Source organism: Alligator mississippiensis, chromosome 3 (assembly GCF_030867095.1).
Source record: "Alligator mississippiensis isolate rAllMis1 chromosome 3, rAllMis1, whole genome shotgun sequence".
In the NCBI taxonomy this organism is placed as follows: domain Eukaryota; kingdom Metazoa; phylum Chordata; order Crocodylia; family Alligatoridae; genus Alligator; species Alligator mississippiensis.
In genome coordinates this window covers 71,738,806-71,763,334 of record NC_081826.1, presented here as the reverse complement: position 1 = coordinate 71,763,334, position 24,529 = coordinate 71,738,806, and the positions used below count along the sequence as shown (strand labels likewise).

The following is a 24,529-nucleotide window of genomic DNA, read 5'->3' as shown; positions in this document are numbered from 1 at the left end:
ACAAGTACCTTTTCTGTCTTGAAGAACTGCACTCCTGGACTCTTGTTCCAACTCTTCCCATAGGTGGCTGTTAGAGCTTCAGTGTATGGGCCCATAAGAAACCAAGCTCTATAATTTTCCTCTTGAACATCTCGTGGGGTTCTGTCTCCATTCCAGGGAGAAGAAATGCTGCCCAACAGTACAGCTCTCTGCAACTTTCAGCTTCCTCTCAGGAACCTCCCTCTTCCCTGGCACCACTGAGACTGACACTATCTAATCAGTGGGGCTAGTCAATGGGTCCAATCGTGTTATTTTGGTTCTAAAGAAAAGCCTTCCATCAGAGGCCCTTTGTAGAAGTCTACTTCCACATCTGGCTGATCCAAACTTCAGACTTCACAGGCCCACACTGAAATTCCAAGACTCAAACTACCCACAGCCCCTGACAGTTTTCAAACCTCTAGTCTCAGATTTATCAGCCTCCAGTGGCTCTTGCAGAAAGAAACTCACAGTCAGACAGTATCATCATCTGGAACCAGCAGAATCTCTTTAGTTTTTGAAAAAGACCAAGAATAAGAAGTCTCTGTGCTTCCACCCTCAGCATTGCACAGCCCATGACAACCAAAGATACTTTTAGCAACAGTTGGACTGATCTAATAGACACCAGAAAGCTTTGTACTGCTTCTCTCCCTTCAGATTTGTCATCTTTTGCTCAGAGGCCCATTCTTTCAGTGACACAGAGCAACTTCACTATCCTGCCAAAATTAAATCTTTCTTCAAGTGCCCTTCCATTGGACTTCTCATGCAGATGCATGACGAACAGAACCAAGAAGGTGATACTTCCCCTCTATCGGGCGCTGGTCAGACCGCAGTTGGAATACTGTGTGCAGTTTTGGGCGCCGCACTTCAAGAGGGATGTGGATAACCTGGACAGGGTCCAGAGAAGGGCCACTCGTATGGTTAAGGGCTTGCAGGCCAAGCCCTATGAGGAGAGACTAGGGCACCTGGACCTCTTCAGCCTCCGCAAGAGAAGGTTGAGAGGTGACCTTGTGGCTGCCTATAAGTTCATCATGGGAGCACAGAAGGGAATTGGTGAGGCTTTACTCACCAAGGCGCCCCTGGGGGTTACAAGAAAAAATGGCCATAAGCTAGCAGACAGCAGATTTAGACTGGACATTAGGAAGAACTTCTTCACAGTTAGAGTGGCCAAGGTCTGGAATGGGCTCCCAAGGGAAGTGGTGCTCTCCCCTACCCTGGGGGTCTTCAAGAGGAGGTTAGATAGGCATCTAGCTGGGGTCATCTAAACCCAGCACTCTTTCCTGCCTATGCAGGGGGTCGGACTCAATGATCTATTGAGGTCCCTTCTGACCCTAACATCTATGAATCTATGAAGACACTCCTCCATAATTGTTGTAAATTGAGTTGCATCCCATTTTAAAACTTACTTTTTACAGTGGTTATTCAGGGTGTGCAAAGCTTTGGTCACTGATTCAATTCAGAGAAGCTTTGGCCCAATTCAGCAGCCAAATCATTGAATCTGAATTGAATTAAGAGACCCATTAAAAGCTCTGAATCAATCTGAAGCATCCGAATTAATTTGGAAAAGATTCGGCGATTCAGAAGCTGGTCTTGTGGAGAAACAGAAACTGAGAAGAGCGGGCTGGGGGGGGGGGGGCGGAGCCTGCTCTGATATTGACTTCTGTAGCTGGCCAGTGACTGTGATCTTTCCCTAAGCTCCCTTCCAATCACACTGCTCTGCGGGAGGGACATAGAAATAACATATAAGGCTCTGTGTGAAGCCTTTCTCTCCCTTTTGTGATCTGTCTGTCTGGAAACAACAGCATGCAGCTTCCTACTCAGTCTCTTGCTAGTCTCTCTTCTTGGAAAGGACTGGATACACCTTACTAAATTACCCTTGCCTAGAATCGCTCTACTTATCCCTATCCAATCCATTCCTTTAAACTTATTCTTCCCCAAAATCCTCTTATTTGTTCTTGTTATTTTTCCCCCCACACTTTTTTAAAAAGAAAGCTGTGCTTTCCCTGACAGTCATCCATCACTGTGCAGGAAAGCACATATATTACACACACACACATTAAACATGTACAAGGTATATTACATACAAACACACACACACACTTTCCAGCACAGCAAACATTATGAAGCGTGCTGGAAAAGCAGGTGTCATGTCTTCTGGCAGGGAAGGGAGAGGGGCTAGAGAGGGTAGGGGGAGAGCTGAAAGTTCCCCCCTCCTTGAACATAAATGTACCCTCTTTCCTGGCAGCAATGAGCCTTGCCAGTGGGAGCAAGAAGGTGAGAGCAGTGCCTGTCCCGCACCTGCACCACCTCCACTAACACTAGAAATAGCCACCGGCACCAGCATGACAGTCTTTTCCACCCCAATTTCAACTCCCAGCATGAGACTCCCAGTGCCAGTGCAGGAGATGGATCTGGAAGCAGAGGAGCTGAGTACCATAGCTAAGGTAGTTCTGGAGAAGGATAGGGAATATAAGTGTGTGCTCCACACCCCTCGAAGTTCCCCAACAGGCAGGTCTCTTCTGGAAGGCACTTTGGAGAAGGTTGTGGGAGCAGGTGGATCAGCTTCCCCTGTTGTTGTGCCTCTGCCTGCTGAGGAGGGGGATAAGGCAGGATCCCCACGCTCAACCCAGAAGTTGGGGGGTAGTGTAGCATGGGATCATTTTGAGTTGGCAGATGATCCCAGGTATGCTACCTGCCAGCACTGCCAAAGGCAGATCAGCCAGGGCAAGGAGGTGAAACACTTCACCTCCACAGCGATGCTGCCGCATCTCAGGAGGCAGCACCCCCTTGCCCTTCTTCCTCCTCAGTCTGGCACCAGTTAGAGCATGCCCAAAAAGGAGTCCCCCCCTCTCGCTCCAAAGCCCCCATCCCTATGAAGCAGTGGCCGGCCACCCTGGAACATTGGGGGAAAGCTACAGACGAAGGGGGGTGCATTGCAAGGGCAAGCAAGATCACCCAGAGCATTGGGGAGATGCTTGCTCTGGATGGCAAGCCCTTCTCCTTTCTTGAGCATCCAGGGTTCAGGCAGCTCATGGCGCTCTTGAACCATCTTAATGATTGCCTGCATGTACCACCTTTAGCAGGATGGTGGTGCCCTCCCTGTATGAGGCATGCAGGAACTACTTGAGAGAGGAGCTGCACAAGGCAGGTCTTCAGGTAGCTTAGCACTTCACCTCAGACATCTGGAGCAGTCAGGGTGGAGATCATGCCTACCTCTCCCTCACAGGGCATTGGTGCCATAAGTCAGGTGTTTGTGGACTCTCCTTCAAGTGGAGGTGATGGATGGGTTCCACACAGCAAGGGAGATCATAGTGGCCATGAATTGCATGGTGCAGAGGTGGCTTGTTGGGCAGGGTGAGCTCACCTGTGGGTTCATGGTCATTGACAATGGGGCCAATATGGTCAAGGCAGTCCATAATGCCAACTTTGTTGGCATCTGTTGCGTGGCATACAAGTTCCACCTCATAGTCAGGAATGCCTTGGAGGGGGACAGGGCTGCCGGTGATGGCATCATCACCACCAGTACCAACAAGCTCATTTCACGATGCAGGAAGGTGACGGGCTACTTCCACTGAGGGCAAGATGTTGCAGGACAAACAGGCAGAGCTGAGCAGCCCACAGCACAAAATCATGCAGGATGTGGAGACTCGGTGGACCTTCACGTACCTGATGATCAAAAGGTGGGTGGAACAACAGAAGGCCATCCATGAGATGGCCTTGGTCAGGGAGGTTGGGATCAGTGGCCTCCTTAGCAAAACAAAGTTGGATACCATCTCCCAGATCCTGGTGGTCCTCAAGCCATTCCTTGAGGCCACTGAGAACCTCAGCGCTGGCAAGGCCCTCTTTAGTCAAGTGATCCCCATAGTGAAGGAGCTTGAGAATCAAATGGAGAGGTTCCAGGGGATCCATGTTCCTGGCTGGGGCAAACCGCTGTCACCAGACATGCAGGCACTGGTGAAGGGATTGAAGGAGGGCATCAAAAAACAGCTGGATCTGTTGCAGTCCAGAATGGTCCACATGCTGGTGGGCATGTGCAACCTGAGGGTGAAGGGGAGTATCTGCAGCAGCAAGACCCTCGATCACTGGATGGAGGTGCTGATTTACAGAGTCAGGGAGGCAGAAGGGCACAGACAGGGGGACGTGGAAGAGGAGGAAATCCACTTTCCCATGTCAGCACTCCATGCACAAACCAGTCTCCTCCACCACAGGTGCTGCCAATGTGGGCCAAGGGCATGGCTTCAATGGTGGGGTACAGAGGCACCACACCCCACCATCTGGCAGGTAGCGCAGAGGCCTTGATGGCTACCTATCTCGCCACTGCTGGGGTTCCACAAGCTCCATGTGCAGACAGACTGAGTGCCACCATCCTCACTCCACACCTATTTGCTTTTTTTATTTTCTTTGACAACCATTAAATGTCCCACTCTCAGAGCTGGAGGCAGCAGTTTTCACCAGCCAGCAGGGGAAAAGCATCTTCCTGCTGAGCTCCCGTGCCAGGACAAACTTAGAGATATGGACTAGGTTTCTGGGGAATAAGGAGGCCTCAGGTCCTAGGCATGACCTAAAACTGCACCCTGCCAGGATAGGGAGGCCTGGTGGGACTGCCAGTGTCATGGCAGCCCCAGGAAGTGACAGAACCATGAATCTCCCTTGTGAGAGGCAGGTAGGCAGTACCTGAAAACCTCCAGCCACCACACACACACACAGTCCTGGCTAGGGAAAGCCCAGACTTCTAAGATCTTTGAGAGGCCTGAGGCTTACTGGTTGCAGTGGAGTTGTGAGACTCCGGGTGAGCTTAGCTTCCTAGGATGGCATCTGCAAGGCGTGGGCTGCAGTGTAGGGGAGGTATGGAGCAGCGGAGTGGATGTCACCCCTAGGCATCAAGGGCCTAAATGGGAAGCCTCCCACCTGGGTAACATCTGAATCAGTTTTCCATTAAGGCATGGCAGGAGAAAGAGGGGTGGATGGCCCAGAAACAGGTAGTCAGGCCAAGATCTAACCAGTACCGGGAAGGGCCCCTGTTACAGGGTACCATCCCTGCATTCATACCGCTGTGCCTTAAACACACACAAAGCAGACAAGGTTCTTTGGGTCAATCTGATATATTTTATTAGGCCAACTGAATAGTTGGAGAAATATATCTTAGCAAGTTTTCAGGTTTAAAAACCTGCCTGACATCTGACTCCCCAGGTACCTCTCCACTTCTACCTGCTACACCCCCTTTCCACCTCCTCCACTCCCTTCCAGCCTGCCTCTCAACCCTTGGTGCCTCAATTTTCATTTTCACTGACTGGCTTTCTTGCTTGCATATCAGCCTCCAGCTTCTTTACTTTTCATTCCATCCAGGAAGTGCACACACACAAACTGCAGATGCTCCTTCAGCCTGACAAAGGGTTTTTAAACCTGAAGGCTTGCCAAGATGTATTTCTCCAGCTATTCAGTTGGTCTAATAAGAGATAGCACATCTACTCAGAGAACCTTGGCTGCCCATTCCCTAGGCCAACACAACTACAACCAGAAACTCAGTTACCACACACAAGTGACACCAGTTTTGCTTTCAACAGTTTGAGGTACACTTTCACAGAAGCCCCTGTACCTATCTCCTTGAAACCTGGCAGGCTTCATGCCCTCAGAAAGGGATACCATTCCTTCTGTTTTCATCCAATTCTACAAATAAAATGGCAAAGTTATAGATATTTTAGTGATTCCCCGTTATAGTCTATGGCCGAATCAGTATGGAATCTTTCAAATCAGATTCAACCAAAATGATTTGGGACAGGGATCTGAATCACTGAATCAAATCACTATCCCCCCAAAATTGGCTGAATCAGAATTGAATATTGGCTGCTTTGCACAGGCCTAGTGGTTATCTGCCAGCAGAAAGGAGCAGGCAGCTGAGCCTGATCCTGTACTTATCTCAGCACACCTTAGGACACTCTTTAAAGCAGGGTTGTCCAACCTTCTAGAATGTGGGGCCAGATCATGAACTTTTTATCACCCAGTGGGCCAGCGAGCCATATTCAAAGACCTCACGGGAAGCGGTATCACATCGCCCCCCTCAAACGAAAGTACAGTGTTTCTTTCATTTTCCGTTGCAGCACCTCGGGCCTCAGAAAACAACTTGGAGGGCCGCATGGTGGCCCACGGGCCACATGTTGGACAAGCCTGTTTTAAAGGATCTCATGGCACACCTGGGTGCCCCAGTCCCCTTGCTGAGGATCACTGTTCTAGGCTGCAGTACTGAAGAGAAATTTGTTGGTTACAATGAACCAGAAGATGGGTATGAGCTAACAGGGTCCTCTTTTGTTGCCAAAAAAGGCAACAGCATCCTGGGTTATTAACAGGAGTGTTACTGTCAAATCAAGGGAAGTGATTCTTCTGTTCTATTCAGCACTGGTAAGGCCTCACCAGGAGTACTGTGTCTAGTGTTGACCCCCATACTTCAAAAATGATGAGGACAGATCAGAGAGAGTTCAGCACAGAGTGACAGAAATGATTAGGAGCCTGGGAAAGAAGACATCTAAGAAAAAGCTGACAGAACTAGGGCTACTAAGTCTGGAAAAAAGAAGAGAAGACTGAGGGAGGATTTGGTAATAGTCTTCAAACACCTGAAAGGCAATTCTAGAAAGGATGGAAGGCTTTTCTCGGTGGCTACAAGGGACAGAAATAGAGCAATAGCTTCTAATAACTGCATCAAAGGACATCTAGGTTGGAGATTAAGAGGACTTTCTGAATATGAGGGTGGCCAAACACTGGAAAAGGAGAACTAGAAGAACTGTGGCATCTCCATCCTTTAGAAAATTTTCAAGAGTAGTTAGGCAGACACTTGCCTAGGATGGTTTAGATAGGCTGACCCTGCCTTGACCAGGGGGCTGTATTGGATGACCTCATGAGTTTCCTTCTGGCCTTATTTCTTGTGATCTGGCCACCATACAAGTGCACGTTTTTGTACCTCCTCACCTACTTGTGTGACCTTAATGATGGACACTCACCGTTTAGGTTAGGAAACACGTACAAATTCTCCATCATTTACCCATACCATAAGTAGGAGACCAAGTCAGTCTGTCCTCAGGTCCATTCTTGCTGACTGGGGCTTCCCAAGAATCAGCCTCTGTGTTTCTGAAGTTGACAAGTACCAATCCGTCTGCTTCATGTGGGCCCCATTCCTGACTCCCTGTCAGGTGCCTTTCAAATTCTCTGGCCAGCAAGTGACCCACGAACCTTCCTGCCCATGCCTCTATCCTACAGATATTCTCCAATGTGTGGTTAGACTATGAATGGACAATCCCATTAGTACTTCCATGACTGAAGCATCTGGTAACAGAACATTCTACTGAAATCTGCAAGGGATCAATCCCAAGAATCTGGTGCTGATCCCAGACCTGACGACACAAAGTAGCATGCTTCACCCATACCTGCACCCCATCTCACATGCAGGATGGCCTCACAAATATACTACGCATGTCCAGCTTAAGTCAGAGATTTTCTTACTGAAAGATGAACATACCCGACAAAAAATGAACCAGGTTTTCTACTCAGACATCAAACAAAGGACATTAAACCAATGAGTCATCAGTCTGGTCATACTGGACATTCGACTCAAAAAGGTGTTCTCTATGAGGTCAGTTCAAGTTCACTGCTGCTATCTCACCTGCCTATTGATGAGCTCTCTCACCCAACCAGCCTTAGGTTTCTCAAGCATTTGGTAAAAGTATTTCCATGTTAGTGATCCAGTTCTACAATGGGACTTGAATATGAGTTTTGGTACGCAAGTTCCTACATACATGCCGAGGCAGACATGCAAGATAAGGCCAATGTGCTCTTTCCTGCACCTGTCTGAGAAAAAACAGCATTCCTGGTAGCTACTGCTTCGACAAAACATGGGCAAGGTCTAAGAGCATCTCCATATGCAAACTATCAAGATAAGGAGACTGAGAACCCATATAAAAATCCTGCCAAAGGGACCACTTTTTTCTATCTGCACCAGCTGACATTTGTTTTCTAAAGCCTCTAACTTGCAGGTATTTTTTCTTGAAACTGTGTTATACCTGAGCAATTAATAAGCATGGTGCCATGGGAAGACAGACTGAAGGATAAAGGCACCCAAGAGGCCTGAGAGCTTCTAACGATTTTTTCCAAGCAAGAAGCAAGCAGAGGGGAAGGTGAAGTGTGCATGGAAGGCATATTGTATAAGAGTCATTTCTATTCACTGTAAAACAGCAACCAGAAATGGGTCTTTAAGAGAAACTAAAAATGTGAAAATGACAGGCACCTTACAAATGAGCCCTTATACTATGCACAGAGGGTTACAAGACTAAAAAATCCTTAAAGACAACTGGGTAATAATTGACACAGGATAGAAAAGGCTACCAATGCAAAGAAGATGAAGGAAGAAGGGGAAGCAGAGGTGTGTAGAGCTCTGAAAGTAGTATAAGAAGATAGCATATGGAGAGCCATGGGGGAAAATCAACAGTTTAAAAACAAAAGCAATAAATAAATTTAAAAAAACAGCCAAAGATCACTTCACTTGCTTTATTTTCTATTCACTAAAGAGGAAAAAAATGAACACAATGGCCTAAATTAGAGACTTCATTGCGGAGAAGGAAGGAAAGAAGCAGCTGCAACAGGGTTCAGATGTAGCCTACATGTATACGAGATCACAGCAACTGCAAGAAAACTGGGATGTGCATGAAATCCAAAAAGCAGCAAGGATTGCAGACCTCAGGGACAGGGAAAATGATGAGAAAAGAAGGAAAGTGGAAATTTAGGCATGTGAGTGGGCGGCTCCATTCACTTCCCTTTTGTCATGTTTTGAGCACAGGGACCTCTGCTTCACCTGCTCTTCCTCTCACCTTCCACATCTTGATATTATTTTCTTCAGGAGTATGGATGGTATTTATAATGATGGCCATACTGACAAGGGTCAGTCTTCTCCACCGTCCCTACACCCTGCCCCTTTCCCCCTGGGTGACAAGTCATCTTTCTCCGCTGACAACAGATACGAGTCACTGGGTCTTGGCTTCCTCACAACCTGATTTGGTTCCTGACTCAGTGAAAGGTTTGTGGCCGTCCCTTCTAGCCAGCTCTCTATCTTGAATGTTATAGCCTAACTTGTGGTGGTCTTCCTCCTCACAGGGACTGGCAGACGCTGGAGGATGAGATCTCTACCTGCCAGTCTCCAAGATTCTCAATTAGGCAACTCACTAGATCCCAGGTGTACATTCCCCAACTTAACTATAACTTAGGTGCTCTCATTTGCTCCCCACTATCTTTCCCTGGGCTGGGAGTACCAAAAGTAAACAAAAGGAAGATAGGCTCTCTTCCCCTTGTTTGTATTACTTTCTCTGGGAAAGATTAAGAACCCGGGTTCGGAGGTCCAGCTCAGCTCCCTGTAGCTGCCTCAAACTGGTAACTGTTTATTCAGGTCCCCCAGGAAAATCTCTCCTTTGCCCATGCTTCTAGAGTTCCCTGAGCCTAACACGGCCTCTGGCATTGTTTTACACCTTCTCTCCTGTTGGGCTCGACAATCTTTCACTGAACACTCTCTCCATATGTCCCTGTCCCTCCAACCAGTGGGTCCATCCACAAGTACCCTGTAGTCTGGTGTTACTTATTTTGCTTCATGGACTGAGTTGGTCATTCACTCGTGGTTGCAGTATCCTGGTGTCCCACAAGGGTTCAGCCGAGAGAAACACTCTTTGAGAAAGAGGTGCAAATCGATCCTGCAAAGGTTAAAGTCATTACAAACTTGCCACCCACTACAGATAAGGGAGGAGTGCAAAGATTACTGGGTATGATTAATTTTGTAGGGAAATATTTACATAACTTAGTAGAGCAAACCTAACACCTTAGATCACCCCTACAGAAGAATGTTCAGTGGACATAGGAACATGAACATGAAGCTGAATTTAAAAACTTGCAGGAAAAAATAATGCAAGCTCTAATACTGAATTAACATGACCCTAAAGACCCATTAAATTGTCAACAGATGCTTCTAAAGGAGGCTTTGGAGCAGCTTTGCTTAAAAAACGTAGGGATAGCTGAAGATGAATAGCATATACAGCTAGGGTGCTCTCTAAGTCAGTGTCTCTGTGCACAAACTGAGAAAGAAAATTTTGTTCTGGTAAATGGCTGTAAGAAATTTCATTTATTCCTTTATGAATATTCAGCCTGTGATAGCTGAAACTGATTGTAAATCTTTAGTAACTATAGCAAAGAAAGGGTCATGGGCGACTGGTGTCTCTTGATAGAGGGGGGGGCACCAGCGGCTGACAGTGGCTGATCACCGTCACCAGCAAGCCTGTAAGTGCTACCAGCTCTTCTCTCAGTGCACAACAGCAAACTGTGTCATAACTCACATCAAATAATTTTTCCTACTCATGGGATTCCCCAAATTGTGAGAAGAGATAATGGACCTCAATTCAACCATTTTGAGTTTAGAGTTTGCAAACCACTGTAGATTCCATCATAACACTTCAAGTCCTAAATACTTACAATCCATTGGTCTGGTGGAAAATGGAGTACAAATAGCAAAGAATTAAATTTTTTAAACTACAAATTCATACACCGATGTTTACTTGTCACTCTTACATTACACGGCAACACCCATGAAACATGGATTGTCCCCAACAGAAATGCTGTTTAACAGGGATCTCAAAACTAGGCTGCCAAATCTTGTGGATAATGCTCATCAGAATGAACAGTAAGATGTGAAAACAATTAAAAAATTCAACAAATTGAAAGAAAAATGATACTATGACAGGTATTCCAGGGAGTTACGACAACTGCAAAACAAAGATGTGGAGCACTTGTACACATGACAAAAAACGGCCATTTTTGTGGTTTGTGTCATGCTGTACCTGTGCAGGGGTTTTCTATGATTTAAATGAGTTTGCCACACTGGAGGGAAGGACAAGGATCTCCTGCATCTCAGGGGCTGCTTGACCTGCCAGCAGCTTGCCCCAGAGCTGTGGAAGATGTGGGCAGGCTCCACAGGGGAAAAAAAAGAAGGATTGTGCCCCTCAAGGTAACAGTAATGGAAGCCCCTAAATTGAAATGGTGGGTCCATTTCAGTTTAGGGGTCTAAACCACCATCATGTGTACAAGTGGCCATGGTGCTTATTTCAGATGGATGAACGTGGAAACAAAAAGCACTAGTTTCCTATCAAGTAGCTCCCAGATCCTATAAAGTAGTCACACCAGAAGGACAGCTGTTAAAAAGAAGCAGATAACACTTGCAACTCCTTAAAGGGAAGAAAAGAAGCAGCATCACAAGAGTCACAAAAGTAAACAGAGCTAACATCAAAACATTCATCATTCTGTTTGAATGTTTTTGTTGAAAGGTACTGAGAGGTGGGCACTTAAATCATTCTCAGTGGAATATGACTGTGTGTTTAGATAAGAAAACTAGTCTTTGAGATAAGCTACTCTTAGAATCAGTTTTTACAAATCTCATACTCTAAACCGGGTGCGGCAAAATACATCCCACAGACTGGATCCAGTCCACCAGGCAATTCCATCTGGTTCACAGGCAACCACAAATTAATTGTACACTTAGAAAGGTTTAAAGGTAGCCTGTAACATCATTCTTAGTTACTTTAAAGTAAGTTAAGCACCAAATGCTCTTTGTATTTGGCTCACTAGCTTGACAAAGATACATCTTTTTGCACAGTCTCCTTCACTGCATACTCAAGCAAAGCTCCCATAGAAATCATCAGGAATCTTGCTTGGATAAGGACTGAAGGATTGGGCCCTAGGTCTGACATAGAAAAACCTGCAACCAATTAAATCGCTTCCTTCTTATTTGATTACACAAAAATCAATGAATTCAGTACGCGTCATTGGCAAACTATTAGCAACCAGATATATGGAACATTTCCCTTTTATTATTGCTTTTAAAGAACTATTTGTTGAACTAAACAGCCTTCAGCTACCTGCAGGGTTGTTACGAAGAGGATGGAGCTCAGTGGTGGAGGATGACAGAACAAGGAGCAATGGGCTCAAGTTGCAGCTAGGGAAGTTTAGGTTAGTGTGAAGGAGTAAAAGCGGACGCGGCGAAAAGCCCTGGAGAATGCCGCTTCCGGAGCCATTACCATGTTAGGATGGGGCCTCCGGGATCGGAACGAGGAGGGAGACAGGAGCTTCAGCGGGGAGGAGAGTGGTGCAAAGAGAGAAAAAGAAGGAAAAAGAGAATTCCCAGGGGGTAAAAAACTTACCTGAAGACTTCTGACAGCGCTGGAGAGAGCGGAGCTCCGAGGAGACAAACCACAGGACGCGTCTGACTGCCAACCTGTACCGTAAACAAGGAGGAGAAGAGAGTAACATTTGACCCACTCTCTCAGGCTTGGAGACGGCGACTGATGGTCCCCCAGGAGGATTCGAGGCTTCAGTTGCATTCAGGATAGAAGGCAGACCCTCCTAACAATTGATTAAAGAGGGAGTATACAGCGGAGTTGAAGCTAAAAGCCCGCAACAAGAAAAAAAAAAAGATGAACTAGAAAGAGACTTTGTTTACTAATACTCGGTTCTGTTCTGCCAACTCTATAGTTATTGCATTAGAATATTATATAGGGAGAGTTACAAAGTTGATATTACTGATAAGGTTAAAGAAAGAAAAGAAAAAGGATACAAAAGGCAGCTTCTGCCTAAAAAGTAAAGGAAAATTGTATAGAGTGTTAAAAGATAAAAATAAAGACAAGCGTTAATCTGAATCAGACTGTGAATATATATATCAGTGAGTGCGTGTGGATTTTCGAGAAGGCAAGCCAGGTATTTCCCCATAGTACCAGGACCCCTAATAGAGGCATAAAAACAAAAAAACAAAAAAACCCCTGAACTATATATATAATAACCCTCCCGACTAGTGACATCATAAATTAGAACATATAATAACAACATCCAAGACGTGGCAGATGGGAAAGTCAGGGTACCTACAGTTCGTTGGGAAATCATAAGAGGGTACGAAGAGGCATCCTAAGCGCAACCACCACAGTTAGAGATTAGGAAAAACTACTCACAAGGAGGGCAGTAAAACCCTGAAACAGGTTACCCAGTGAGGTCATGGAATCTCCGTTTTTTGGAGGTTTATGACCTGGCTAGACAAAGCTTTGGTTGGGATGATCTAGTCGGGGATGGTCTTGCTTTGAACAGCCAGTTGGACTAGGTGACCTCCTGAGGTCCCATCCAACCCTCATTTTCTATTATTTGATCTTAGATTCGAGTAAATATAGTACGTTGGTTTTCTTTAATTCCCACTGAAACCATCTAGAAATAAGGTTTTATAAAATCAATACCCAAATCTTCCAAAAATAAGAGGTCTAGAAGTCAGGTGAGCAGCTCTGTCAGCTTTGGGGAGCATTGCAAAAGAAAATCCTTTGCAAAAGAATTGCCACTTAGTACATAATTCAAGGCCTAATGGGAAAGCCCCCTGTCACAGAGCACTGAGGTGCCCTGCTCCTATGAAGGGAAAAACTGCTGGGGAAGGAGCCCTAGCAGGGAGGGACGAACCCAACTGCAGGTTGCCAAGGTAAACAGAGGAGGTCAGCTGACCAGAAGGGGCAGGGCCTGGCTCCCATATAAAGCCTAAGGGCTGAGGCCAGAGGCAGTTACCTGCCAGCAGCCAGGGAGGAGGGAGCTCCCTGCCAGGAAAGAGAAGAGAAGCCTGAATGCAAGAGCAGCATCTGTCACTGCGAGGGATGGAGTATTCCCTGGTAGGCTGGACTGTTGTTATGGCCGGGTGGCTTCCATTTATGTTATAGCCAAGTGGCTTACATTTCTGTTGTTGTTTATAACCGGTGGTTTGGGTGAAGCTATTAGGGGTTGGAGGAGGCCTCATAGGGGACTCAGCGGACTGTGAGGACCCCAGCACCAGTGAGGGTGCAGCATTCAGGGTGCACAGACCCCAGCCCCAGAAAGGGGCAGCTGAGAAGTCCCAGAGTGGGGACAGCATTACTGAGAAGCCCCAGTGCGGGTGCAGTGAGCCCTGGAGAGGGGGGCGGCACTACTGAGGAGCCCCAGAGAGAGGTCAGCATTACTGAGAAGCCCCAGTGCGGGCGCGGTGAGCCCCGGAGAGGGGTCAGCATTACTGAGAAGCCCCAGTGCGGGCGCGGTGAGCCCCGGAGAGGGGTCAGCATTACTGAGAAGCCCCAGTGCGGGCGCGGTGAGCCCCGGAGAGGGGTCAGCATTACTGAGAAGTCCAAGTGTGGGCGCGGTGAGCCCTGGACAGGGGGTGGCACTACTGAGAAGCCCCAATGTGGGCGTGGTGAGCTGAGAGAGGGTGCAACATTACTGAGGAGCCCCAGAGAGGGGGCAGCATTACTGAGAAGCCCCAGTGCAGGCGCGGTGAGCCCCAGAGGGCAGTTGGCATTACTGAGAAGCCCCAGTGTGGGCGTGGTGAGCCCCGCAGAGGGGTGGCATTACTAAGGAACCCTGGAGAGGGGGCACTGCTGAGAAGCCCCAGTGCGGGCACAGTGAGCCCCGGAGAGGGTTGGTATTACAGAGGAACCCCGGAGAGGGGGTACTGCTGCGAAGCCCCAGTGCGTGCGCGGTGAGCCCTGAGAGAGGGCGGCATTACTGAGAGAGCCCTGAGAGAGGGCGGCATTACTGAGGAGCGCCAGAGAGGGCGTGGAGACAGAGAGAGAGACAGAACAACGGCCGTTACACCTGCGAGGCTTGGGGCGTGGTACAGGGGTGGTAGGAACCACGCATAGCCCATAAGGCTGGGGTGTACGGAACACCTGAGACAGGAGAACCGTGGCCAAGAAGACAGAAGGCAGCCTCCCTATAGAGAGATATAAAATCAAAGTCATGGCAGACGAGAATTGGAGGGTGCTAATCGGTATCTTGATATGGTAAAGGTGGCAGCAGGGGAGAGCACGGCGACCCAGGCCGCTCTCCTGTTACAGTGGTGCATTGGCCGGGAAAGTGAGGCCATGCACGGGGAAGGAACCCGTGTCCCTGAGAAGGGGAACGAACCTTAGGGCTAAAACAAGAACAGAAAGAGGTATATAGGAAGGCAACGGCAACACAGACCCAAAAAGGGGGCAAAGTAGTAAATCACCACCCTGAGACAATACTGGGGGAAGTCTTAGGACCCTACCAGTGAAGGTGGGAGACCAGGATGGAGAAGCTGCAGAAAATGCAGAGAGAGATGAAAGCATGGACATCAAGGTCCCAGGAAGCCGGTACAACCCAGGCAGGGGAACAGAAGGAGCTGCTGCAAAAGTTGGAGGTATCAAGAAACCTAATAGGGGTCCTACAGAGAGAAGTCCGCAGTCAGGAGGACCGAATAGAGGGGTTGCAGGACGAGGTGGCAGACTGGCAGTAGAAGTATATATGTGCAGAACAACTAGCTCAAGAGCTGCAGGACAAACTGCTTGAAAATCATGCTCAGACTGAAGAAAATGGGAAGGTGATCGCCTGGGAGTTGGAAAAGGTAAAAGCATACATGGCAGATTATGAGGAGCTGTGTGATCGAAATCTGTCCCTTGAAAAGGAGTTAGAGGCTGGCACAAGAGAGATCAATAGGTTACAGTCCCGGTTACAGAGGGTGGAGGCAGAAAAAGACTACCTGGGAGAACTGCACTGGGTGCAGTGCCTTAAAAACCCCCTAGAGGATAGTGCGACTAAAGAGGCAGTGACCAACACCGAGAGGGAGCAGGCACAACTTCAAGTGCAAGCCTTAAGTCAGGAGGTCCAGGCCTTGGAGGAGGAAAATAAAATGCTTCAGGCAGCAAGCGGGCAGACGGCCACAAAAGGCCAAGATCCTGGGGAGTCAGAGGTGCCAGAGACGACAAGCATAGCAACTCAGACAGACGCAGGACAAAAGGCTCAAGCAGAGGAGGTCGTAGATGCAATGCGAGAGAGGCTGGAGGCGCTGGGAGCCAAGCTAGTGGAGTCTGCAACCACGGCTAAGTCAGAATGCCTAGAGCAGCACCAGGAACTCGGGGTAGCCAAAAGGTCCTTGAGGAAAGTGGAGGCACAACTAGCAACCTTGCATCTGGGAAGCCGGAAAACACCAGAGCAAGTGAGATTCACGGGAGACCAAGGACCAAAGGATCTAAGAGAGGAGGCTGAACTGGGACCACTTGAGAGAAACAACCCAGAGAAGGGATTGGTAGGGATGAAGCCTACAGCCCTAGAAGGAGAGGTTCTACGAGCACTTCTGGATGGCTGGAATAAGAGATGGGACCAATGGTTGGAGAGTCATGCCAAAGAGATGAGCCATATAAGACAACAGCTGAGGGAATGCTGTAAACTTCAAGCTAAGCGGGGAATTACAGTACCCCATCAGACGCCACCAGTGGAAGCAGCCCTAATAGAGGTAGGGACGGTAGGGAAAGGTGAACAGGCAAGCTCAAGGAGAGAGACCAATAGTCTGGTTCACCAGGACTGCACACAGGAGAGACAAGGCCAGAGATGAGCCTTAAGGAAAAGGGGTCAGTGGGACCCAGAAAAGAAAGTCAGGCCAAGAAACTAGAGACACGGGGAGGAGAACGATCACCTAAAGTGAGGGACAGGCTGGGGAGGAGACCCCAGATTTATGTGCAGAATATCCCAGGGCAGGTCAAGTGGTGGACTTTAAGAAAGCTGGTTGAAGCAAAAGTCAGAGGTGTAGCCAATGTAAAAATCTATAAAGGGCCTAAAGGAAGACCCACCGGCTGAGGAAAGATTGAGTTTTGGGAGGAAGAAGATGCCCAGAGAGCACTGAGAAGACAGTGGGAGATCTGGGGAAGTCTTCAAGATCTACAGAGAGGCTATTAGGAGAAGCAAGCACCACCTCCTCAGGAGAGTAGTATAAGAAGAGATAGTGGACCCTAGAAGGCAAGGGGCTCAACCAACTGAGAGTTCAGCCTACCAAGGTTGGCTAATGTGGGGGGACTGCCCGTGGCAGGGCAACTCCCAGGAAATCCCATGTGGTGCACCTTGAGGAAAAGGTGAGCAGGAGGCACCTTAAAACCTCCGCCTCTGCGCGTATAAAGTGTTGGTGAGCCAAAACAAGAACCTAAAAGGAGCAAGATGAAGGAGGCCAGAGGGACAAGAATGAAGACCGGCTCGGTGAGTCTGGGTCTTAAGGGGGGAGGTGTGTCGCAGAGCACTGAGGTGCCCTGCTCCTATGAAGGGAAAAACTGCTGGGGAAGGAGCCCTGGCAGGGAGGGACAAGCCCAACTGCGGGTTGCCAGGGCAACCAGAGGAGGTCAGCCGACCAGAAGGGGCAGGGCCTGGCTCCCATATAAAGCCTAAGGGCTGAGGCCAGAGGCAGTTACCTGCCAGCAGCCCCGGAGGAGGGAGTTCCCTGCCAGGAAAGAGAAGAGAAGCCTGAATGCAAAAGCAGCATCTGTCACTGCGAGGGATGGAGCATTCCCTGGTAGGCTGGACTGTTGTTATGGCCGGGTGGCTTCCATTTATGTTATAGCCAAGTGGCTTACGTTTGTGTTGTTGTTTATAACTGGTGGTTTGGGTGAAGCTATTAGGGGTTGGAGGAGGCCTCATAGGGGACTCACAGTGGACTGTGAGGACCCCAGCACCAGTGAGGGTGCAGCATTCAGGGTGCACAGACCCCAGCCCCAGAGAGGGGCAGCTGAGAAGTCCCAGAGTGGGGGCAGCATTACTGAGAAGCCCTAGTGTGGGTGTGGTGAGCCCAGAGAGGGGGCAGCACTACTGAGGAGCCCTGGAGAGGGGCCGCATTACTGAGAAGCCCCAGTGCGGGCACAGTGAGCCCCGGAGAGGGGCGGCATTACTGAGGAACCCCGGAGAGGGGGCACTGCTGCGAAGCCCCAGTGCGGGCACGGTGAGCCCTGAGAGAGGGCAGCATTACTGAGAGAGCCCTGAGAGAGGGCGGCATTACTGAGGAGCGCCAGAGAGGGTGTGGAGACAGAGAGAGAGACAGAACAACGGCCGTTACACCTGCGAGGCTTGGGGCGTGGTACAGGGGTGGTAGGAACCACGCATAGCCCATAAGGCTGGGGTGTACGGAACACCCGAGACAGGAGAACCGTGGTCAAGAAGACAGAAAGCAGCCTCCCTATAGAGAGAGATAAAATCAAAGTTGTGGCAGACGAGAATTGGAGGGTGCTAATCGGTATCTTGACACAGTAAAGGTGGCAGCAGGGGAGAGCACAGCAACCCAGGCCGCTCTCCTGTTACACCCCCTCATGAAAGAGAACTGTCCTTTCTCTACAGCTACACTCCCCAGATTGTCCCATGAAACGTTCTTATAGTTGCATCAAGCCTAAGAAAAGAGGGGGGGAGGGTGAAGAGGGACAGTGATAGAGGAGGTGATTGTCCAGGAACAGTTTGGAATAATATAGTTAAACTTGATTTAAGATGTATAACCTAAATAACTGCTGGAGAAAGATGGAATGGCTTCAAAATTGATTGGCATAGCTTTATTTGTTATAGATCAATATTGTTGGCCAATGAACCTATACAAACATGACTAGAATTCTACCAGAGACTTCAAGGAATGTTCTAAACCATGAAAGGAAACATTTTAAATGATTTAGGACCTGAACCATAAAGGAGAAAAAATGGCATTTCATATCTTTTCGCCCTCACAGTTACAAAGGTTCTATTTTTAGTTAAAGTGCCCCTCTCCCCGCCCACTCCCAGAGCACGTGTATAAATGCCCAAAGTGCACATAGCCTTTTTAAAACCCACTTCTGAAATTAGACGTTATAGTATAGGAGTCAGCAACAGATGGTTCATGGGTCAGATCCAGCCCATGCGGAACTTAGATCTAGGCATAAAAGTCTGATTGAGAGGGAGGGAGGGAGGGAGGAGGTATAAGGGGCTACATTAAAGCAGTGACTTAAAGCCTCCTGCTCTATGTCATCACCACTGCATTTGTCATTCCTTGTTGGTGTTTGCTATGGTTTTAAGTGGCATTTGGCTCCCCACAAGAACATACTAGCAGTGCTGCTGCAGGCAGAAGAGGGTGCAGGGTAGTGCAGCAGGGGGGCAGCATCTGTGCCTGCTTGGGGTACAGGCCTGTGCTGGGCCACTCTGCACTGCTATGCCTCCCTCCTGGACAGCACCCCACACTCTTGCATTTCCAGGACACTAGTTTTAATTCTCACCAGCCAGCCAGGACCAGCCTCTAAAATCCAAGACTGTCCCAGCTAAATTGGGACATGTGGTCACCCTAGCTATGATGTATATGCTCTCATCTTTATCTGGAAATCGTTTCAAAGCCTATCAGGATTAGAATACAGTCAAGTTTTGTAAGTAGGAACACATTGGTGCTTTTGTTGTATATGGCTTCTAAGCAGATGTTGCTCTTATAGGGTCCTCTGAGTATAAAGTAGGGAACATTGCCAATAAGCAGCTGTTGCTCTTCCCAGATTATGCTACAAATGGATTTGATGTAAAGTCTAGAACTTGTCCATGCAGTCAAGTTCTTTCATCCCTTATTCAGCAGATGTATTTATTATAGACCTCTCTTTCCAAAAAAAGGCCTCAGGGTAGCTTATAATACAGAATACAAGGTTGCAGAAACAGAATGCAACAAGAGGAGGAAAGGGACCATGTTCTATAGAATACCATAAGAATAAGAGCATTTACCCAGGAAAAGGGTAACATAGGTTATAACTTCTCAGGCTCTTGGGATTCAAATTGGGATTCAAATGCATCTCCCACCAGTAGTTGTTTTTTTTAACCTGATGGAACAGAAGTGCCAGGTAAGTGTGCCAAACCACCAAACTCCACTCTTGCTACTTATGATCCATCCTATTTACCATCTTTACTTGAATCTTATATGACCCTGAATTTATTTTTGTGTGTGCGTGTGTGCGCGTGCACACACACACACACACACACACACACACACACACACAGCGAGAGGGAGAGAATATTTATCAAATTGTTATAGTTGTCCTGGTTCATTCAGACCCAAGGTATTTTACCTCTTTTGCCAACTGCTGCAAGTTTCAGCACTAGCATTCCATAAACACATTTTTGCACAGCACTTTTGTATATACGTATACATAGTACAAACTATACATAAAATTAGCCCAAAGCCAAAAGACTCATTTATCACATAATTCATTGGTGTGAACTAGGGATGTAAACTGTTAAATGACAATTACATTTATACTGTTTACTGCTTGCCATTTAGTGACCTCTGCCAGTAATGGTCCCGACCCCAATCCCAGACCCTGGGGCACCTGGACCTCTTCAGCCTCCGCAAGAGAAGGTTGAGAGGCGACCTTGTGGCTGCCTATAAGTTCATCACGGGGGCACAGAAGGGAATTGGTGAGTATTTATTCACCAAGGCGCCCCCCAGGGGTTGTAAGAAATAATGGCCACAAGCTAGCAGAAAGCAGGCTTAGACTAGACATTAGGAGGAACTTCTTCACAGTTCGAGCGGCCAAGGTCTGGAATGGGCTCCCAAGGGAGGTGGTGCTCTCCCTTACCCTAGGGGTCTTCAAGAGGAGGTTAGATAAGCATCTAGCTGGGGTCATCTGAACCCAGCACTCTTTCCTGCCTATGCAGGGGGTCAGACTCGATGATCTATTGAGGTCCCTTCCAACCCTAGCATCTATGAATCTATGTCTTCACCATGCAACTGGCACCGTGCGGTCCCCAGGCCGGTGGCAGGGAACCAGTTGCAGAAGGTGGCAGGTGCACATGAGCCACTAGGGGGCACTGCCCAACTGAAGTACTGCTGCTTCCCTTCACCCCCAAGGGCAGGGAATGGGGCTGTGAACCCCTCCTGTGCCCAGACCCCACAGACACAGGGAGGAAGGGAGGTGCCAGGCCCCTCACAGGGATCAAGTAGGGTCTCCCAGCCAGAGCAGTGAGACTCCCAGCCACATGGTGGGTCTGCCCAGCCACCCTGCAGAGCTTAAGCAGTCTCCCTGGGCTGCCTGCGACACTTGTGCTGTTGCAGCCCGGACCTGGAAGGCTCCTCTGCATGGTCAGGCTGATTCCTCCCCAGCTCACCTTGGGGGAAGGGCAGATCCAATCCCAGTGACTTGGCCTCTGCCAGGTGTGTTGCATCCTTCCCCTTCCCATTGGTGGATGACTGCACAGTACCTGGCCTAGCCCTGAGGCAAGGCTGAGCACATAGCTGGCACAGCCTGAAGAGGTGTTGCAGCAGCTGAAGCAGGCAGTGCCAGGGCTGAGGGGTCACCACTGCCCCTTCACGTTGTGAGCATAGCCTCAGAGCGTTCCTGAAGGACGTGCAGCAGAGTGGTGCAGAAGAGGGGATCATTAGGGATGCAACAGGGGCCTGCCAGGCTACAGCTGCTGCGCTGCCACCCAACCCCAAACCACACTTGAGGACTATGATCAGACACAAAGAAATCATGACATGAGTTTTGAAAATAAGAATTTATTTAAAATATATAAAATTTAGGTTCTCTATTTTTTCTAGTTATTAAGGCTTTGTGGTGCCTTTGGATGACAAGTCAAACTTTTTTCCTTTTTAAAAGCAGAACTCCTAGACACTTTAATGTGACAGCTGAGATTTTTACATAATCACTTGTCTACAGGAGTCATGCCATTCATTTGTGTGCATTTGGATCCTGACTTTATTCACTGAAACTAACAAAAGAACATGTTATTGTGTAACAAACACATTTTACAATGCAGAATGGGATTTTTAAATAATATATAATAAATTTGTTATAATTTTCAAGATATAGAATCTAAGTATTGGAAGCTCATTTAAATTTCCATTAAGCCAACCCTTCCTGGTTCTGGTCCAGGTTGGAGAAGTCCTGGGTTCAGATCCCAGCACTCTGGGCCCTACTCAACCACAGCCTTTGCTTTCCCTGCTTAAGTGGCCCTCTTGCCCTGTGCCCCACCTACTTCCTCTCCCTGCAGCCTTCCTGGCCAACCCCAAACACGCACACACACACACACACACACACACACACACACCCCCCTTTACACCTATGTGCTATAGCACTCACTAGCAAATGGGGGTCACGTGTTTTCAAATTTCTTTTCTGCCCTATTTGGAGCAGGGACTCAAATAGATCACAAGCAACTGCTCGAAATCACTCTTCTGGGTATTCTGGGAAATGTATTCTCTCATGCTTTTCTATTAAAACCACTTCTCTTTGCAGACATATGTAGTCATTGAAGCAGGACTCCAAACCTTCCTCTCACATGTCCCAAGTACTGGACTACTGAGAACGACACAGTCTCTCAGTCCCAACTATCATAGGGTATGCTTACTCAAACAGGTGTGCTGAAAAGAGTGCTAGTTGGACCTACAGGTGAGATAAGCTGGCAACACTTACTTTGAGACACTTTCTGGGGTTTGGCCTCCAAGCAGCATTACAGCATCAGGAGCTAGACAGATTTTTGCACATACCCACATAGAAACTTAAGCACTTGCATGACTATATAGTAGCTAAGAAGGGTTTCTTAAAGGTCTGAGCACTGGAGTTAGTTACCTAAAGTAACTGCTAGGAACCAAACCCTCTCTGCTTGTGCTTCACTAACTTGACATAATGCAAAAAGATGCATTTATCTCCCCATCCCTCGCTGCCATCCATACTCAAGCAAGGTTCCCATTGAAATCATCAGGAATCTTGCTTGGGTAAACACTGCAGGATTGAGCCCTAGATACAATATAGGTAAAGCTATAATCAAATCACTTCCAGTTATACAGACACCAATTAATTAAATATGCAACAGCAAGGACAATCTACTAACAACCATTTCTACAGAATTTTTTTTAACATGAATTTTCAGAGGACTGCTTATTGAAGTAAGTGTAAATTTTGGATTTTATAATTAATTTGTCCCTAAACAGGTGAAATTTTCTAATCAACTTTTTGTGGTTTATCGAAACGTGCCAATAAAGCCTTCCACATGCTTCCTGGTATTTGTTGGTGACTTTGTATCAGATTCTGGACTGCAGTCTTTGTCTGGTAAGGAAAATGGAGGAGACAGTTAAACTTTTACAAGGCTTGACACTATGCAGTCATATACATAGGAGAGCCCCAATTGTCTTTTGCAACCTGGAAATGAGGAATTGGGGCAGGGTGGGAATTATTGGGAAAACATGCATGTACTTAAAAAGGACTACCAGAGAGCACGTAAGCCGCTGCAGAAACTCTCGTTAGGTTTTCAGTACATACTAATATTATGTGCACACATACTTTCCTAAATTAGGCTGTTCATGTGAGTTTCTAATAATGAAACTGAAATGGTAAGCACAGAAGGACTAATTTGTGCTCCAACTGACATGGATGGCAAAATAACCTACTAACTAAATGGGAGCAAAACTGGTGTAATATTGCAATGAGCACTACATAACTTGTCCTGAAAAATTGCAAACAGGATTCTAATGTACCCTCCCTTCACTTAATTTATGCTTTGGGTTCATGCTTTCATTCCCATTGAAACAATCTGGAAATAAGGTTTGTGAAGTCAGTACCTAAATCTTCTGGAAGTCAGTGTAGGCAAGTCAAGTAAACAGGTTCCTCAGTTTTGTACAAGGAAAATCCTTTGTAATTGGAACTACATACAGAGTTCAAGGCCTGATGGAACAGCCCCCCTGATTATAGAGAATGGGCCTGACTGGCTCTACAAACCATACTTCCCCAAAGAGTCTACATTTTCCCCAAAGACAGTGCTTGCAGTCACAGCACGCTGAGCAGAAGTGGGTATCCGTTAAGATAAAAAATTTCAGTTCTACAAAACTAGAAATGACTGTAGAACGATATGTCTAGAAGCATTAGAACTCCTACTTCATATGGTATGGCACAGCTTTAATGGACTTGCTTGTCTAGTGGTTAGCCACCTAAAGCATGGGTGCAGTCCAGCTATCTGGGAGGCACAAAGATGCCTGGCATCAGAATTTTTTTTTATGGAACGCTTCACGAATTTGCGTTGGGAGCCATAGCTGAAGTTAGAAAAGGCCAAGGTCAGAAGCCATAGCTGGAGACAGGGTAAGCCAAGGGTTAACCACGATCACAGGCCAAAAGCCAGTGCTGACGGTCAAACCAGAATTAAGACCAGAGAACTGGAATCAAGGCATGATGAGGATCTTACCAGAGCACCAGCAAGAACGCACATGGAAAGTCAGGAGCAAGAACTTTCACCTTTGCTCAACAAGGATACCATGGGTTAGGTCTAGCTTTTAGGGGCTGGAGTGGTTGGGCCTGCTGCCTGTGGCTTCAGGCGACTGGCTGCCCAGGTTGCTTCATGCAACCCAGCTAAGACCAAGGCATGGCTCTGGGGTTGTATCACTTGGTGCCTGCTCAATGGATGACTTGCCCTGATCTGATTGTGACTGGCTGGGTACAGGGTTCTGGTCTAGCCTCATTACTGTAAGGTCCCTAAAAAAGCTGCAGTGATCAATAAAAATATTAGACAGCTGCAACGTGTTGGAAGCTCTGACAGACAGAAAACAGCAGCACCACCTGGTGTGCAAGTGGGAGCACAGCACCATGCAGGAAGCATCTCAACTGCATGCTGTAATACTGCTGAGTTGTCAGTAGGCCCCTTTAGGGCTAGGGACAGACATTCAAAAAGCTGGAACCTGAGTTGATTCAGC

The 24,529-nt window shown here is 47.7% G+C and overlaps 1 protein-coding gene across 4 annotated transcripts in view; it reads right to left on the bottom strand.

The window, feature by feature from the left end:
- LOC102567790 (monoacylglycerol/Diacylglycerol O-acyltransferase) overlaps positions 1 to 24,529 on the bottom strand; it is a 58,263-nt gene that overhangs the window by 11,564 nt on the left and 22,170 nt on the right. For 3 of the 4 annotated variants that reach the window (XM_059724091.1, XM_059724088.1, XM_059724090.1), the window contains exon 7: positions 21,327 to 22,895. In XM_059724091.1, coding sequence (XP_059580074.1) covers positions 22,791 to 22,895 — 105 coding nt within the window. In that variant the 3' untranslated portion in view covers positions 21,327 to 22,790. Of the gene's footprint in view, positions 1 to 12,230; positions 12,305 to 21,326; positions 22,896 to 24,529 lie in introns of those variants that run through there. The other variant, XM_059724089.1, reaches the window with a different exon arrangement.